Source organism: Papaver somniferum, chromosome 5 (genome assembly GCF_003573695.1).
Source record: "Papaver somniferum cultivar HN1 chromosome 5, ASM357369v1, whole genome shotgun sequence".
NCBI classification, from domain to species: domain Eukaryota; kingdom Viridiplantae; phylum Streptophyta; class Magnoliopsida; order Ranunculales; family Papaveraceae; genus Papaver; species Papaver somniferum.
Genome location: NC_039362.1, coordinates 26,637,034 through 26,654,223, shown reverse-complemented (window position 1 = coordinate 26,654,223; position 17,190 = coordinate 26,637,034). Strand labels below are relative to the sequence as shown.

The 17,190-nt window shown below is 38.3% G+C and overlaps 1 protein-coding gene across 2 annotated transcripts; it reads right to left on the bottom strand.

The window, feature by feature from the left end:
- Positions 1 to 12,148: 12,148 nt before the first annotated feature.
- On the bottom strand, positions 12,149 to 16,408 carry LOC113281222 (calcium-binding mitochondrial carrier protein SCaMC-1-like). 2 transcript variants are annotated; one of them, XM_026529909.1, is made up of 5 exons: positions 15,984 to 16,408; positions 14,420 to 15,704; positions 13,146 to 13,931; positions 12,946 to 13,036; positions 12,149 to 12,829 (listed from the first exon to the last, which is right to left on the bottom strand). In XM_026529909.1, exons 2-5 carry the CDS (start codon positions 14,853 to 14,855, stop codon positions 12,637 to 12,639), a joined length of 1,506 nt encoding a protein of 501 aa, XP_026385694.1. In that variant the 5' UTR covers positions 14,856 to 15,704; positions 15,984 to 16,408; the 3' UTR covers positions 12,149 to 12,636. The 2 variants fall into 2 exon arrangements, with proteins under 2 accessions (XP_026385694.1, XP_026385693.1); XM_026529908.1 differs by having other exon boundaries at positions 14,420 to 16,408.
- Between the last annotated feature and the right edge of the window lie 782 nt (positions 16,409 to 17,190).

The following is a 17,190-nucleotide window of genomic DNA, read 5'->3' as shown; positions in this document are numbered from 1 at the left end:
ATCTTCCCGGATTATATAAAATTTGGTCTCTGTCCAGGTTGAGTCCACCTTCATCTTGAGAGTAATGTAGCCATATGCGTCACTGAGCGTCCCTTCATGATCCACAATTGAGGTTGGAGCATGGATAGTTGTCGAGTGATACTCGTAGCTCTGAGAGTTTTTAGAGGGATGATATTGACAACAGTGTCAACATCAATCAACGCTTGTTTGAACTCCTTCCCTTTGAGATGAACTGTGGCGAGAAGTCCATCACCAAACGCTTTCCTGACACGATGTGGTTTAATGCAGCAAACATGTCTTTCCTTTGAGCCTTTGATAGGTACAGCAATTCACAGGCATGTTCAATTAAGGATTGAACTGCTTCCTTGACAGGTGGTTCGCAGGGAGTTAAAGTTCTGATTGGGAGGGGGTCTCTGTGTACTCCCTTAGTCCCCAAGTTAAGCTCTCCTGATTCAAATTTTTCCCTGAATATGCGTTTCAAAACTCTGCAGTCACTTGTGGGATGATTGACGAACCTATGGAAGTGGCAGTAATGAGGACTCTCCATGTCCTCTTCAGTTGGTTCTTTCTTGATATATGGCAACTTGATTGAACCATCTTGGATCCAGACATTCAGGAGTTCGATCACCTATTCGATGGAAAAGGGGAAGTCAGGTGCCTCTTAATCAGTTCATGTGCGTTGGTCAGGGGCTTTTGCATCTTGTTTATCCTTCCTTTGTGCTTTTGATGGAGCCGAGGTATGCTTGCGTGGCTCGGCTTTCCGTTTTCTCCCTTCTGCGACAACATTTGTGGAGGGTTGGATATTGTACTGCTTGTTTATTAAACGTCTGCTACCTCGAGTTTCTCGTGGTTCTTCAGTTTTTGTATCCTTATACCTTTCTAGTAAAGCAGGTGCGGTAGTTTCCGATCTCTTAGCCGCTTCATGAAGTTCTGAAAAGGTCTGGAAGCGTAAGTTTTCCAGTAAATATCTGTAGACCGGGATCATTCCATTGATGAACAAGTTACTGTTCCGTAACATTTGGATCATGACAGTCTAGGGCTTGAACCCTAAACCTTTTTACATAATCGTTAGGATGTTCGTTGCTTCTTTGAAATATCCTTCCGAGGTCAGAGAGATTGATCCGCTCTGAAACGAAGAAATATTTTCTGTAGAAAGCATTAATCATTTCTCCCCAACTTTTGATAGTCCCTGGCGCGATGTTGTTGTACCAGGTATACGCTCTGCCCTTCAAAGATTTTGAAAATTCCTTGAGGCGGACAACATGGTTATGTTCATGTTCACCCAAAGCTTCGAGAAACCGAGAAACATTTTCTCGAGCATTGCATGTTCCATCATAAAGGGTGAACGTTGGAGAAACATAACCTTTTGGCAGAGGAATACTTTGTGTAGCAGCAGGGTATGGGGGTTGGTGACGGTGAACAGAAGAGACGCCTTATCCTTTACACGATCTCCAATAGGCGCTTCAAGTCTTCACGGGTGATGAAACTGGACGGTTCCTTTGACTCTGCAGCTTTAGCTTTAGGAACCTCTTCATCATCTACTTCATGGATCAGAGTGACTTCAGGATCAGCGTCCGAAGTTGTTTCTTTATCTTTTTCTTTCTCTTGAGTTTTCTCTGACACCTTGTCTGTAAGAGTCTTAAGATAATTGAATAATTCCTTCTGAGTGGTAGCCATATCATTATGATTCTTGGTAAGAGTTTCTTGCACTTTCATGAGATCGCCTATGGTAGCGGATTTTCTCTGACTTCCTCAGGATGCTGGCCGAAGAGGGGATGATTTCCAGCATTGGGTTGAGGAGGAGTAACGTCGCCACCATTGTCAGAAGCAGGAATAGTTTCTGGAACACCGTCATTATTATTATTATTATTGTTGTTGCTAGTGCTAGCGTCGTTTGCATTCGTAACTAACCCAGACCTAAGCCCAGCCATCTTGTGAAAATGTGAGATTGCAACCGAGAGAATGATCTCCCACTGTGGTCGCCAATCTGTAGATGCGGAAAGACGATTTGCTGGTTTTTACGGAATTGACGAGACGAATGTGCGGAGGAGACTCCTTGAACTGAGCAAATGCTCAACCTCACACAGATGCACTGCAAGAAGGGAGTGCTTTAAGTTTGAGAGATCAAACTGTAGGCTCCGGCCTAAACCAAGACAATGGTCGTTCCAGAGTCAATTCAGTCACAAGAGAGGATGGGTCGATCTATAGGAGGGAAGCTGAGAAATGTGTGAGATCAATGGTGATCAAATATTGTAGGTTTGTTGGGTATTCTATTTGAAGAAATAAAATAAGTTCTGATTGATTGAATTTGCTGTGTTGAGAGTAATTGCTCAGACGTTGAGTCGTTGATCTCGTGTTGTCTGCTTGACGGGAGATTGTCTTATTGTTTCAATCATGATTTAGAGACTTATTTATATTGTAAGAATTGTAAACACCTTGATCACATGAAGTGTGACAGTTTCTGGATTCAAAGAATGGGGAAGTGGGAAATCGTGTCAAAAACAGTTGCTCATCGTGCGGAGAATTGGTTAATTTTCCACCCACTACTTTGCTAACTCCTCCAACTGATTGCACGACTTGCTCACATTCTCGTCGTGTGTATGAATATTGATAACCTAAGGTGAGAAAATGTTGCTGAATCATTGAATATTGATAGTTGAACCAATATTCCTTAGTCTGAGCAAATATTGCTCGTCTGAGCAAATGTTGCTCGTTTGATGAATTATTGGTATCGTTGAATATTGATAGTTGAACCAATATTCCTTAGTCTGAGAATATTGCTCGTCTGAACAAAATGTTAATTTAAGATGCTGACATCTGAGCCGAGCATAATTATTAAAGTGTTGATCATGGGATCAACGTAAAATTATTAATGTTTGAATCTGCTCAGAATTATGTTTTTGCAGAGCTTTGGATTCGAAACCCTAATTTTTGATCAATTGATGATTTATTGAAAATCAACCACAAAGTGATGGAGGGACCGGCTACATGGGATGATGAGTCGACCATGCGACGCCCAGATGCCCGAGTGAGCAAAATACCAAAGTCTCTTGAAGACCAGTTGGTGAAAGGATGACTAAATGTTGATTTAATCATTTATTAAAATAGTGCTCGTCTCAGCTTTAGGTGATGAAACCTAATTATGAAGAGATGAGGGACCGAACAAGAGGGCCTGAGACCGGCCTTTGGTGGTCGTGGGACCAGCTGATGGTCGTTTGAGCAAACTCCAAGTTGTTTGAAGAGCGTTTGGACCCAATATGAGCAATTGAGCAAATTAGGTCAAAATTGTTAAAACATGTGGGACCAACTATTTGAAAGCCTTGGGGTCGGCCTTGGTCGGCCAAGGAGACATTCTCGTGTTACCATAATGTTCGTGTCTCAGTCCTGAGAGTTTCTATATTTTCCGATGCGCGTTTGAGCAACATTTTGAGAAAATATGAAGGATTCAGGGTTTTGCTGAAACTGAGGAATCTTTGTGAGATGATGAAAATAATTAATAAAATAGGGGATTGCAAGGTGTGGGACCGGCTACGGCTAGGGCATGGCCGTCCAACTATCAAGCTCGGTCCCGCAATACCTTTCCCAAATTTATGTAATTTTATGTATTTTCCCTGATGTGAGCAAAATACCATAAACCGAGGAATTTCATGAGGTTAAGGAATTTCCATGAAATTAGGGAAATAGTAATAACAAAATAGGGATTCATGAAGTGTGGGACCGGCTATGGCCAAGGCATGGCCGGCCGGCCAAGGAGCACGGTCTCATGGTACTTTTCCTAATTTTATAGTATTTTCATGACTTTAGGGAAATATCATGAAATCAAGGAGTTTGTTGAAACTAAGGATTTTCCTTGAAGTGAAGGAGTTAGCATGAGATGAGGGAAACACATAATATTAAAATAATGAGACAAAGGCGTGTGGGACCGGCTAATGAGCCCGGTCCCGTGAGCTTTTTCCTAATTTTATGTAACTTTCATGAGTTGAGAGAAATATCATGAAATCAGGGAATTTTCATGGGATGAGGGAAATAATAAAATAATAAGGAATCATGAGGTGTGGGACCGACCACGGCTAGGGCATGGCCGACCGGCTAGTAGGCCGGGTCCCGTGACACCGTTCCTAATTTTTATTAATTCTTTGATACGAGGAAACACCATGAGACTGGGGAGTTTCCTTGAGACGAAGGAGATTTGTTCAAGTGAAGGGATTTTCATGAGATCAGGAAAAAATAATAAAATATGATAAAATATAGAATTGGGCATGGGACTAGCCACGGTGTGACTGGTCGGCCGGTGAACCCAGTCCCCTGGCGCCTTTGCTAATATTTTATTATTATTATTTTTCTTCCTATGTTGCATAGATTCATCATTCCTTCGTGTTTTGGAATGCTCGTTCGTGCATTCAGGTGCCCGTTTGTGCATTATTGCTGAGTACACTTGCACCATTTTAGTCGGGGCTTACTCGATAGTTGCTCAGATGCTCGTTCGTTGAATATTTATTACTAACCCATGGAATTCTGCTGGGAAAACCATGAATTGAAGTAAAGAAATATTATGAAGAACATATAATGTTTCCAGATATTCAGCTAATGAATTTAAAGATTATAAATAATTAATTGATGACTCTATACTAGCAGGCATGCTGTCTAGGAGCATTAATTATCTGAGAGTTGAGCGATATGAGCTTGTTGAAGCATCATATTTTCTTTACATAGTCAGGGAAAACGTTGTTACATCCTGGAGACGTTATTGCTCTATACTAGCAGGTAAGTCGTCTAGGATCCGTCTAATCTTTCGATTCTATACAGAAGTAATTACTGAAATTGCTCAGTATTCATGAGATACGTCGTTGCCTCAGCTGAGAGACTGCACATCTGTGTATACTCTGAGAGATAGTATTATCAGTCCGAGATTCATGCGGCATGATCTTTCATGCTTATGAGAGACATGAGCCTCAATACTTCTCTGATTGCTGGATCAGGAGCATTACAATTATGGTTTTATGATTTTAACCCTTGTTGAAAATCCACCATCTACAGTCTCCATATCTCTTTATCATTCACATGGAAATTTTTTTAGACACTTACTAGCTCAAGAGAAGGATAAAGTCATACATGGTGTCAAAATGACACCAAAAAACATTCCAATCTCTAGTCTCTTCGTTGTTGATATGACTGCCTTCTCTTCATCAAAGATGACTTGATAGAATGTAAGAACATCCTTAAAATAATAGATATTTTCAGTTCATCAAATTTAAAGAATTGGGGATTTTCTTCGGTAAGAAAGTTCAAGCAAAGCATCAAAAAATGATGTCTAAGCTTCTGAAAATCAAACAAATTGACTTAAAAGATTCTTACCTAGGAGCCCCATTATTCATAGATAACTCCAAAATATAACCTTTTGAAGGAATAATGGAAAAAATGGAAAATAAATTTCAAGACTGGAAAGGAAAAGTCATAGCCAAACCAAGTAAAAATAATCCTTAATAAAGCAGTAATGTCTAGAATGGCAAACTTCCAAATGGGTTGCTTTATCATCCCCAAAAAAATAACCAAAAGAATAGATGCAATATAAAGGAAATTCTGGTGGGATAAAGAAACTAATTCTAAAGGCTACTATCTTGAATCTTACTCTTGTATTTTTAAACCTTTATGCAAAGGAGATCTAGGATTCAAGAGTTCCCACAAAACTAACTTAGCTTTAATATAAAAGTTAGCCTGGAGACTACTGACTGAACCAAATGCTCTTTGGGCCTCCAAGCTCAAACCAAAATATTTTAAGAAAAAGTATGCCTTGATATGTAAAATTTCATCCGCAAGTTTTTGGATATGTAAACGCTTAAATAAAGGTATTCAATTAATTGAACAAAAAAATATATGGGAAGTAGGAGATGGTAGAAACATTAATATTTGGGAAGGCAGCTGGGTTCCAGAATTAGGACAAAACTTAAAACAATATGAGAATTACAATAACACACATTTAACAATTTGGTAGATCTTTTATATCCTATCACACAAAATAAAATTTAAAAAAAAAATCACCTAATACATTCAACTTTCCCTTTATTTATAGTTGAGAGTGCAGAACAAGAATTGTTCTGACTAAGAATGCCATGTGCAAAACCTGAAAAACTAAGTTGGTTGCTAACACCCAAAGGTGAATTCCCAGTTAAATCTATGTATGCGGAACTGAATGAAACTACATAAATTTTTTATAACTTAAATATGCCTGATTCCTTTTGGAAAGGATTTATGGAAAATAGAACTTTCCCAGCGAATAAAACTCTTTAGGTGGAAACGTCTCCAGAATGCAGTCCCAACAAACTAAAAGTTAGCTAGATTCACAAAGGATGTGTCTCCAAAATGTTCTTTTGGATGTGATGCTAATGAAACCATATAACATTTGTTTTTCCACTATCACTATGCTAAAGATGTCTGGGCCTTAGACCCTAATCCAATGGATTTTAACTTTGATTCCACGTTTTCTTTCCTATATATTTGTAAGGAATGGATAGAAAATCCAAATAAAACTATGTCTCTAGAACTGATTATGGCCAAAATCTGGTTTATTTGGAAGGAAAGATGTAACCGAGCTTTTGAGAAAAAAAAGAGACCACATACTCAAATAGCTTTAGAAATACAGAGACAGAAATTCTGGAAAAAAGAGACGGCCAATAAATCTCATTCTTCTGATAAACTCCCAACCTATCTTAAAGCTCCATGGAAACGATCAAAGAAATCTCAACATAAAATTAACATAGACGCGACTTGGAAATCTAAAAATGGACCAGAAGGTTTCGCTCTAATCCTTAAAGATGATGCAGGTGATTTTGAGCAAGGAAGAACAGGATTATGCACTTCAACAAGACCAGAAGAAGAGGAATCTCTGAGCCTTCTACATGCATTTTTGTGGGCCAAAGATCTCAACCTCTCCTCTTTTAGCATAGAAGGAAATTGAAAGAACCTTTTTGACCATCTAAATGGGATACCATCTCCCGTCTCTTGGCAGAAGCTAATGTAGTTCTAGAAATCAGAACACTAAGCTAGGGAGAACGAACAAACATAACTGAGTTGAACACATAATTGATAGTTTAGAACGTAGATAAATTGAGTTTAGGGTTAAAAACCTAACTCTTTGATATAATCAATAGATTATAAACTTAGGAAAATTATAATAAAAGTCTGTCTATTCTAAGACTTAATAGCCTATTTATACTAGAACGAGAGAAACGTAAGTAAGGAAACCCTAGTCTAAAGACGGAAACTACCAAAATTAACAATAACTTGCAAACCACTCCTGAACTAAAGAACGTTCTAGAGATAGCTTATGCCCCTACATCAACCACCCCAGGTTGAAAAATTCTCAGCTCCGATGAGAAGTGTTATGAATTCTTTTATGTCTTGAATGTCTCTTCGTCCTTTCCATGATCGAACACAAAACTCTTATCATTAGAAAACACCCTGGCTTGTTCTCCTTCGTGTAACACTTTGTGCTTAAAGTTAGTATTTTCCTTACCAAAAACAATATTTTTGTAGGCACTCTCAACACAAACTTGTCCCATCTTGTCAGCCATGCTACCCAACCATTCCTCCATATTTTGTACCACTTGAATGATCTTTGAATGTACTACACCGCTAGGTGTAAAAGCAACATCACCTTCGACGCCTAAAACTGAATTCGCATGACATAGATTAAGTGGAAAACAATCCATCTCTGTGTACGTATCAAAATAGCTGGACTTACACGAAACTTCATTGTTCGGATATGTATCGTATATCGGAGGCGAACTCCAGTACACAAGGACTTGATATCCATCATTCTCTTTAACTGAAAACAGAGTTGTTTCATCATTGACGTGTCCATGAAACAAGCTTTTGGACTTCTCATGTGCATCATCTCCAAATTCCTCTTTCCATAGCTCTATAGGTACAGGTTCTTGGACACATTGCGACAGTTTGGAAACTTATGATGGTTGTTCATTGCAGCCATGTTGTCTATCTGTTGTGGGTTTACACAATGTGTAGCTCACACATGATTCCTCGTCTCCATGCTGAAAATCTCTACATGTTAACAGATTTGTTGACTGTAGCTTCACATCCTTCCTTCCTCGTACTTCCTCTTCCTTCATAGGATGCAAAGTCATCTTCTTTCCATTATACATAAAGGTACAAGTATTAGCTTCAGTCAAATGAGTCATCTTTTTGTCGAATAACCAAGGTCTGCCTAATAGTATATGACAGGCATCCATAGGTGCTACATCACATCACAGTTCATCTTCAAATTTGCCATAGAAAACTTCACCAAGCACCTTCTCGTAATTGGTACTACGTTTCCCTTTTTGAACCAAACAACCTTATATGGATGAGGGTGCTCCTTAGTTAACAAACTCAACTTGTCTACTGCTTTTTGAGACACTATGTTCTCACAACTGCCGCCATCCAAAATTAATTTGCAAACCTTACCTCCACAGAATACTTTTGTGCGAAAAATACTCTTACGTCGCCAGTCTTCCTCCTCGGCAGCAATATTAGTACATGTAAGAATTCTGCAGACAACTAGACTTTCTCCTCTGAATGGCAGCAGATCTTCCTCTTCCTTATCAGATTCGTCAAATTTCGGCTTCCCTAGTGTGACTCCATCACCATCGCCTTCAATAAGTGTAACCTGTTTTTGTGCACAGTTGTACGACATGTGACCGTCTTCACCACAAGTATAACACTTCATAGTTAAGCGATTATTAACCCTGTTTGCTCCATTTGTAGTCTGAGCAGTTATATTCGATGTATTGGCAGTTACTTGGCCCTTATTACTCCAAGAAGAAGCCTTATTCCATTCAGATGTGATTCCTGTTTGAGCAGGAGAATTTTGGTTCTTCCACCGACGATTCACCCTCTCCTCCGCTTTCAATGCACATTGATAAGCATCTTCTAGGTTGTTAACTCTTAGCAGACCAAACTCTTCTCGAATGGGTATGTTCAAACCCATAATATACCTTGCAGTGAGTTGCTCTGGAGTTTCATTCTGACCAACTCTTAAAGACAAGTTATAAAACTCGGTTGTGTATTCTTCGACACTAAGATCACACTGACGAAAGTTATGAAACTTTTCGTACAACGTCACCAAGTAATCAGGTGGAAGAAATTGTTTCCGCAACTTTTGTTTCATATGATCCCATGTATGGATCTTCGCTTTGCCTTGCCTTGTACGTTGTTCCTCCAGCTTTTTCCACTACTGTAAAGCCATTCCCTTCAATTTCACAAACAACACTTTACGAGCTTCCGCCGTTGGTTTCCACTCAAAATAATTCTCGATGCTAGCCTCCCGATCCAGAAAATCTTCGGCATGCATCCTCCCAGTCATATCACTTACTTCGACTCTCACCCCTCCGGAATTTAAGTCAAGAGTTTAATAAACCTATCTTCCAATCTTCCTTGTTGTGGACCATGAACAACACGATTTGCATCTTCATTGCGTTCATCTTCTTCAGATAAACCTTCCGGTGAATCCAAAGGGTTGCGTCGGCCCTCTCGTCTCTCCATACGGGCTTCAGCACGTTCTCCTCGCTCTAGGGTTTGCAACCGCTGAGCCATGTCTTCCATCAGGGTTCTGAACTCGTTAACATCAATGTTTCCACCTCTACCTCTACCTCTAACTCTAACTCTAAGTCTAAGTCTTCCTGCCATAGTAGTTCGCTAGGGTTTGCTTGTCTATTTGGTTTCTAGCGCCAATTAATGCAGTTCTAGAAATCAGAACACTAAGCTAGGGAGAACGAACAAAAATAACTGAGTTGAACACAAAATTGATAGTTTAGAACGTAGATAAATTGAGTTTAGGGTAAAAAACCTAACTCTTTGATATAATCAATAGATTATAAACTTAGGAAAATTATAATAAAAGTCTTTCTATTCTAAGATTTAATAGCCTATTTATACTAGAACGAGAGAAACGTAAGGAAACCCTAGTCTAAAGACGGAAACTACCAAACTTAACAATAACTTGCAAACCACTCCTAAATTAAAGAACGTTCTAGAGATAGCTTATGCCCCTGCATAGGGGTGTAAATTGGGCCGGGCCGGGCAGCCCGACCTATTTATTAAATGGGACGGTATAGGCCGGGCCGGAACATCTCTTATCCATGAAATTAAAAGGGCCGGGTGGGCAGGGTTATTTATCTACAGTAAGTACCCATGGCCTACCCAAACCTGTTTTGTAATTTGGGCTCGGGCGGGTAGAGCCGGGAGGACCTTGAATATTACAAACAAATATATGTTATACATATATATTGTTAAAAATAAAAAGAAAGTAGTAATAATACACAAGTTTTACTTAAAATTAATAATCAAATACGAGAATTGAGATGGGAATAAGATAAACCAAACTTCCTATAATTTTTCCTGAATTGAATCATCAGAAAAGGAAAATGCCTTAGATTTTGCTCAATATTTTCTCTATATGGTTAACAAAATTAGACTCATATGGAATAAAAGTTAAAAAATACATATGAAAACTACGAGGGTTGACTGTATTAAGTATATGTACCAAGTATATTCTAGGATAAAACAAAATTGGAACAGTCACTTAGGCTAGGTAAATGGATAACACTGGCGGGTAGCATTGACGGGATAATAGGGAGGGTATTGGGCCGGGCCATGTGCCCGCCCTCTTATTTAAATGGGCTAGGTCGGGCCATCCCGTAAAAGGCCACGGTCACCCATGGACTGTCATGGGACAGGGCGGACGGTACTGGGCCTCGGGCTGCCGGGCAAAATTTACACCCCTACCCCTGCATCAAAAGCAATCTATTTTGGAAGAAGTTCAACAACAAATTAGTTCTTGTCCTTCTTTTGTGGGTTTCTCTTACATTCCTAGATCCACAAACAATGCGCCTGATTTATTAGCCAAAGAAGCAAAACTTTTTAATAGCACTTTTAATTGGGAGGACACTCCTCCATATTGTGTTAAAAATGTCCTAGCAGTAGATAAATCTAATTCAAGGAAGGAATAGCCTCCCTCAGTTAGATGGCTCTGCTTCATCCATATTGCGAGTTATTAACACCCTATGTTAGTCTTTTAGTAAATTTCCTAAATTACAAAAATAAAATAAATACATGATTCTCTTGTACCTGTATCAGAACTTTTTCATGTTGAATCATTCCTATTTAGAATGAACTGGTTGCTATCTATTTGGTGTTTTCCTAGCTTGTAAAATATGCGAGTACTAGGATTAAGAATGGTTTGAACATAAAGATACTTATATGATCATTTTTAGTCCAATAAATGACGATTAAGATGTTGAAATTCCAACAGGATAGTGCTTTGCCTACTGGTAAAGAACCCTGTGCCGGTATTCTCAAGTGTGGAGACATTGTGGAAGAGATTTCTGCAAAAGGAACGAAGCCAGGTTAGGATGGACAACCCAAACACGATACCATGGTTTCCATCCCGGAGTGTGAAAAAGAAATCAATTCAGAAATACCATTTTTCTCTTGAATATGAAAAAGAAAAAGCATGCCACTACCAATGATATAAACGATAAAGAGAGGAGACTCTGATCTTATTTTCCCCCTCCAGAAAATAGACAAAACCAAGCAACCAGGGCAGAAAGATAACTGAAACTGAACATGAGTTCATTTCCCTGTGAAACTCTCTATCTCTAGAGTTTAACCTATTGGGAAGGCCATGATTTCAGATTTGTCTTGCTTCACTCAAGCCAATTTATGTTAATGATGTCTTCAGGTTCTGTTTATATTCCCAAACCACCTTCTGAATTTACCCCATTCCTGCAGTCTGTTTATGTTACCTCAGTATATAATGTGGGCATTTCCTAGTATGGGTGCGTGTTCATGTGGATGAGAAGATTTTCTGAATGCAAATGAATCATCTAATTTAGCAAAAACATATAAGTATAAGTATATAACATAAAGAATAACCTTCCAGCTTTGTGTAAATTCTACTTGTATGAACCACAAATGGGAAGACAAAAAGGTATACCTATCGACCGCCAGGCAAATAACCTGAATGAACTAACTCTTGCTGCCTCTCAATTTTTTTTATTTATAAATGCCTGCAAAAATGTCTGATAACACGAGCCATGTATGTCGTATGCTGATAGAAAGCATAATGTATGACTAAGTGAAACAATCAAAGCTCCTAACCAACCAGAAATCTTATTATTGTTATCATCGTCATCACCACTGTCAGCTCGCTATAGTCAGACATGTCAATCAGGGTAGCTAAAGAATGCGAATGAATCATCTAATTTAGCAAATACATATAAGTATAAGTATATAACATAAAGAATAACCTTCCAGCTTTGTGTAAATTCTACTTGTATGAACCACAAATGGGAAGACAAAAAGGTATACCTATCGACCGCCAGGCAAATAACCTGAATGAACTAACTCTTGCTGCCTCTCAATCTTTTTTTTTATAAATGCCTGCAAAAATGTCTGATAACACGAGCCATGCATGTCGTATGCTGATAGAAAGCATAATGTATGACTAAGTGAAACAATCAAAGCTCCTAACCAACCAGAAATCTTATTATTGTTATCATCATCATCACCACTGTCAGCTCGCTATAGTCAGACATGTCAAACAGGGTAGCTAGACATCAGTCAAAGCTACGGGAACGCAATTCAATCAAGCTCTAGATTCTTCTTCATGCTCTCATACACAAGATAGGTGATACTCGCAGATGGTACTACTTTAAGCATATTCGGGAAGATTCCTTTGTAGAATCCTCTAATGCCTTCATGTTTGTAAGTTTTCAAGAACACATCTAACATTCCAGAATAAGCAGCAGCTCCATTAGCACGTTGTGCTTGCATTCTGGAAAGGATGCAGAACGACAACAAATTAGCATCAACACGGGGTACTATGAGAGAAGCAACATATTCGCAAACTGACAAGAAACAAAATGGGAGAAGACAATGTGCCACAGATACCTTGTTCTAACAACCTGTAATGGGTAAACACAAGTTGCTCCAAGAGCTCCTGATATAGTCCCACAACCTAGTTGCACAAGTGGACCTGGATCTAATGTGAAAAAGAAAAAGAGTCGGTTTCAACTAACAACTAGATCGATCTGCAAAAGACTGCAAACCAAAACTAGAAGAGAACAAAATGTAACTGCTAAAGTACTTACCGCTGTCTTTGACAATATATTCTCGAGACATCTCTTTTAAAGTCTCATAGGCAGCAAGGTCAATGCCTGCGTAAGGGATAATACCAAGAAGAGATGGAATAAGACCCCTATAGAACGCTCGAGGTCCTTCCTGAACCAATATATCCCGTGAAAGTTGACTCAATTTGGGAACTTTTCCACTTTCACAAGAAAACGTCTGTAACCGAGTTTTTACAAGATCCATTGGGTAGATCGCAGTTTGCGCCACAGCCCCTGCCAAACCACCTGCAACAAGACGCCCAGAAGTACCAATATCACCTATATCTTCACCTCTAGCGTCAACAATGACATTCTTCAGCAACTCATAAATGTAAAACCTAATTGCGCTTTCAGGGGCCACCTTTAAAACATTTAATCCATTCCCACGGAAAAATCCCACAAAGCGACCTTCTTTCCAAATCTGCTTAACTGCAGGCATAATGTGAGCACGTGTTGTTTGAACTTGTAAAGCGACTTTTAACCTATCAAGAGGAGCAGTTGCAGTGCGAGATGTAGCTCCTGCTACTCCTCCAGCAATCAAGTATTTGCTTGCATGTACATGTTTACTAATGCCCTGTGGAATAACAGCTTGTTCCCCAATATCAACAACACAAACCCTTTCCCAGTACTGATATATGTTCGCTAATGTTGCTTCATGAGGATAAAGTAAGAGAAAATCTCTCCATTCTTCGAAGGTAATAATTCCATTATTATCCTTGTCCACATGCTCCACAAAACGAGCAAGTTCCTCATCATCAATTTCGATTCCTGCAAAAGAAGAACTGCCACACCTTATAAGAAGCAACTGACAAAGCACAACAAGAAAATACCCATATGGTGCACCCAAATATATGACTTGGAGAGCTCCATCTAACCAAATGTGAAATGTCAAAAATAACTAGAGTCCCGGTTAGGTAGAAATTCAAATTTCCCAGCATCGCTAAACAAATACGAAGGGTAATATGCCAGTCACATCATATCAGCAACTTTCCTGGCACTGAATGAATGCAAGGTTTATAACTCGGCAAAATGACTAGACAAGTAGAGTTTTGCACAAGGGTAAAGTGGCATTACAAGTTACAACGACATGTTGGTGGTACAGATTCTTAAGAGTTAAGTTAAGACGGCACTCAATGACTAGCCTAAGCTTTAATACAAGTCATCAAACAGAAAAAAATCACAGCACATAACATTTGACATAATAACAAAGTGCAATCAAATGAAAGTATCACAGCATTATGAAATGTATAGTATACCTGCTCTGACAAGCGCATCCCACAGCTCCTCCGGCAATATACACCCATTATGTTCAACATCAATAGCTTGAAATATATGATACAACTCCAACTCCTTATCATCCATATACCTTCGAAATTCTTGGTAATCAACTCTACCATCTCTATTAGCATCACAAACTTTCAAAAGATCTTTTGCATACTTATATTCTGCCGGTATTTGTAACCCAGATAAACCAGCTTCAATTTGTGTATAATCCAGGTATCCAACATTTGCAACATCAAAGAAATTAAATAGACTCCGAATTCTGGCTTCCCTTTCTTCTTTAGTTTCACGCAACGCCAATAGAACATGATCCATGGTTACTGGACCTGCTTTCTTAACAGGATTACATCCATTAGTACGACCTCCTCCTCCTTGTTTACCAACCGGTACTGGCACCGTTTTTTCACTCATTTCTTATCAGCAATGTAATAATTTCTTCAATATTCAATAAAAATTCTGAAGAAAATCGAAATTCTAGACAACAAAAATCAAAATTCTTAGCCTAGATTCGTACACAGTGTATGAAGAGCATTTGAAAATATCGATCTAATTCAACCAATTGTCACTTCCCTCAAATCTGAAGATAAACAATGTTTTATTCAAGATCAATTCGAAGGATTAATTAGGTCAACAAATAATCAAAGAATTCAACTATGAAAATTGACCTAATCTTTTTATTTTTAATAAAAAAACGCACCACCAAGAATGGAGAAAGAAACTGAGACAGAGTAGTTAACATAGCCGGTAACTGAAAACAAATCACCGGCTTCTTCAGAAGGAATACTATCCTGTTAATGATAATAATAATTACCTGAATATATCTTCATAGTTTGAAGGTAGAAATATATTCAGAGATGATGAGATAAGGAATTGAAGATGATGATGATGATGGTTACACCCATTTCTTTCTTTTCTCTCTCTGAAAATCTCTATGTAATAGAAAAAAAATCAGAAAGAATCGTTATTTTTCAGATTTTTTGATAGAGAGAGGAAAAATTAAAGTTACCATAAAAATATAAAAAAAAGGCTCTTTTTCGTTTCCTCCCCTTTCAAGATTGATAATTAGCGTTTCCTTCCCAAATAAATTGAAATTAGTGTTTCCTCTCGTCGTTAGTTTTTCCATCCATTGTTCGGTTAGCTGAGTCAGCATCTGTGCATACGTGGCAGAAACTGTACACGTGTTTCCTCATCTTCTCAAAATACTCATCTTCTCCATAAATCATATTCTCTGTTCTTCAGCTCAGATGCGTCTTTCAGTTTCTGTATTTCACGTTTAACAACAGACAATCGATTAACTCTGAACAATCCCACCATCACCACTGATTTCTAATTATCAATTTTTGCCGAGCTTAAACACTATTCTAACATTTCCCAAGTCTTCTAACATCAGCGAAATAACTCAAACCCCCAATTCCCAGTATATCAAAATCAAGAATCAAAACACCCAAAACACCCAATTCAGAATCTACCAAAATCCACCACTACAAAAATAAATTAAATTTTAAAGTCATATCAATAGAAGTGAATATTCAAACAAACCCTTTTTATAAGCAGTCTGACTCCTATGAATCCTGAAATCGCTATAATAATATCACGGCATGAAAAAATAAGTAACACTAATCGGTATCAAATCGCGTTCTTCTTCGTCTGAGATCAACTTGCGGTGAAAATAGAATAACACACCACTGAATTGAAGATGAAATTGAAGAGCCGATAGCTCAATTGGATCAAAACGTCTTGACATCCACCGATCAGAATGGATTTTTTCCCATGAATTAAATCCAATCGTTGAAATCCGGGAGAACCCTTGCTCTAATCTTCTTATTTTGATCAAAATCTTATTCTAATCGATCAAAACCTGAGGATTTCACGATAACGGATTTGGGGATTTGTTTCGTCTCTTCAGTTCTCTTTCTGTCTTTCTGGTACAACGCGTGAAGTGATATAAGGTTGGTTTGAAACCTTACGTGAAAGAAATATTTAGATGACCCTTCATTGTTTAATCGTCACTGAACCCGTCGGATTAAATGGATTTTTTCACACTGACACATTAGACGCAAATATAAGAGGTTAGTTTGGGTAGTCTGGAAAAAGTAGTATTTAATTTGCCACGTGGACATTAGTGCTGACTCAACAAACTGGATAATGGATGGAAAAGTTAATAATAGGAGAAACGCTAAATTCAATCTATTTAAGGAGGATACGCTAATTAGCGATCTTGGCAGGAGAGAAAACTGAAAATAGCTCATAAAAAAGTAAAAAAGATATTTATTATTTATTTTTGTTAATTTATTATATTTTTGGTTTTCGCTCCAAATTCGGTGTGTGGTGTATGTTTGGCGTGCTTTTTGATCGTACGGACCGAGGTAAAATGATCTCCTGTTACGTGATGTTCCGATTTTATATAGTAACCGATAATTTTCTTTTTTTCCCTACTTCTTCTATTTATCAAGAGTTTGACTGATCAATATTGTTTACTAACCAATCAAAATTAGGCCCAGCATTTATATGACTCATGGTTTGAGCTTTGAAGAGACGGACAACAGATCACGCATTTTTCACAAATTTAATTTTGTTGTTGGGGTTATGTTATTTTCTTGACCAAAGTGGAAGATAAAGTCCACTCTTGTCTTAGTAAATTAGAAACGAGGCAACAGCGATGACGGACTCATTTGACGCATATTTGGGAGAATAAGCACTCACAATTCTCTTTTATCTTTTTCTCTCGTAATGATTTGCCAGCAAC

Coding starts and splice junctions, on each gene's coding strand:
- LOC113281222 (XM_026529908.1), bottom strand. CDS start 14,855: ATGAGTGAAAAAACGGTGCCAGTACCGGTTGGTAAACAAGGAGGAGGA. Junction 13,037..13,145: donor ATATATTGTCAAAGACAGCG/GTAAGTACTTTA, acceptor TTTTCACATTAG/ATCCAGGTCCACTTGTGCAA. Junction 12,830..12,945: donor TTACAGGTTGTTAGAACAAG/GTATCTGTGGCA, acceptor CATCCTTTCCAG/AATGCAAGCACAACGTGCTA.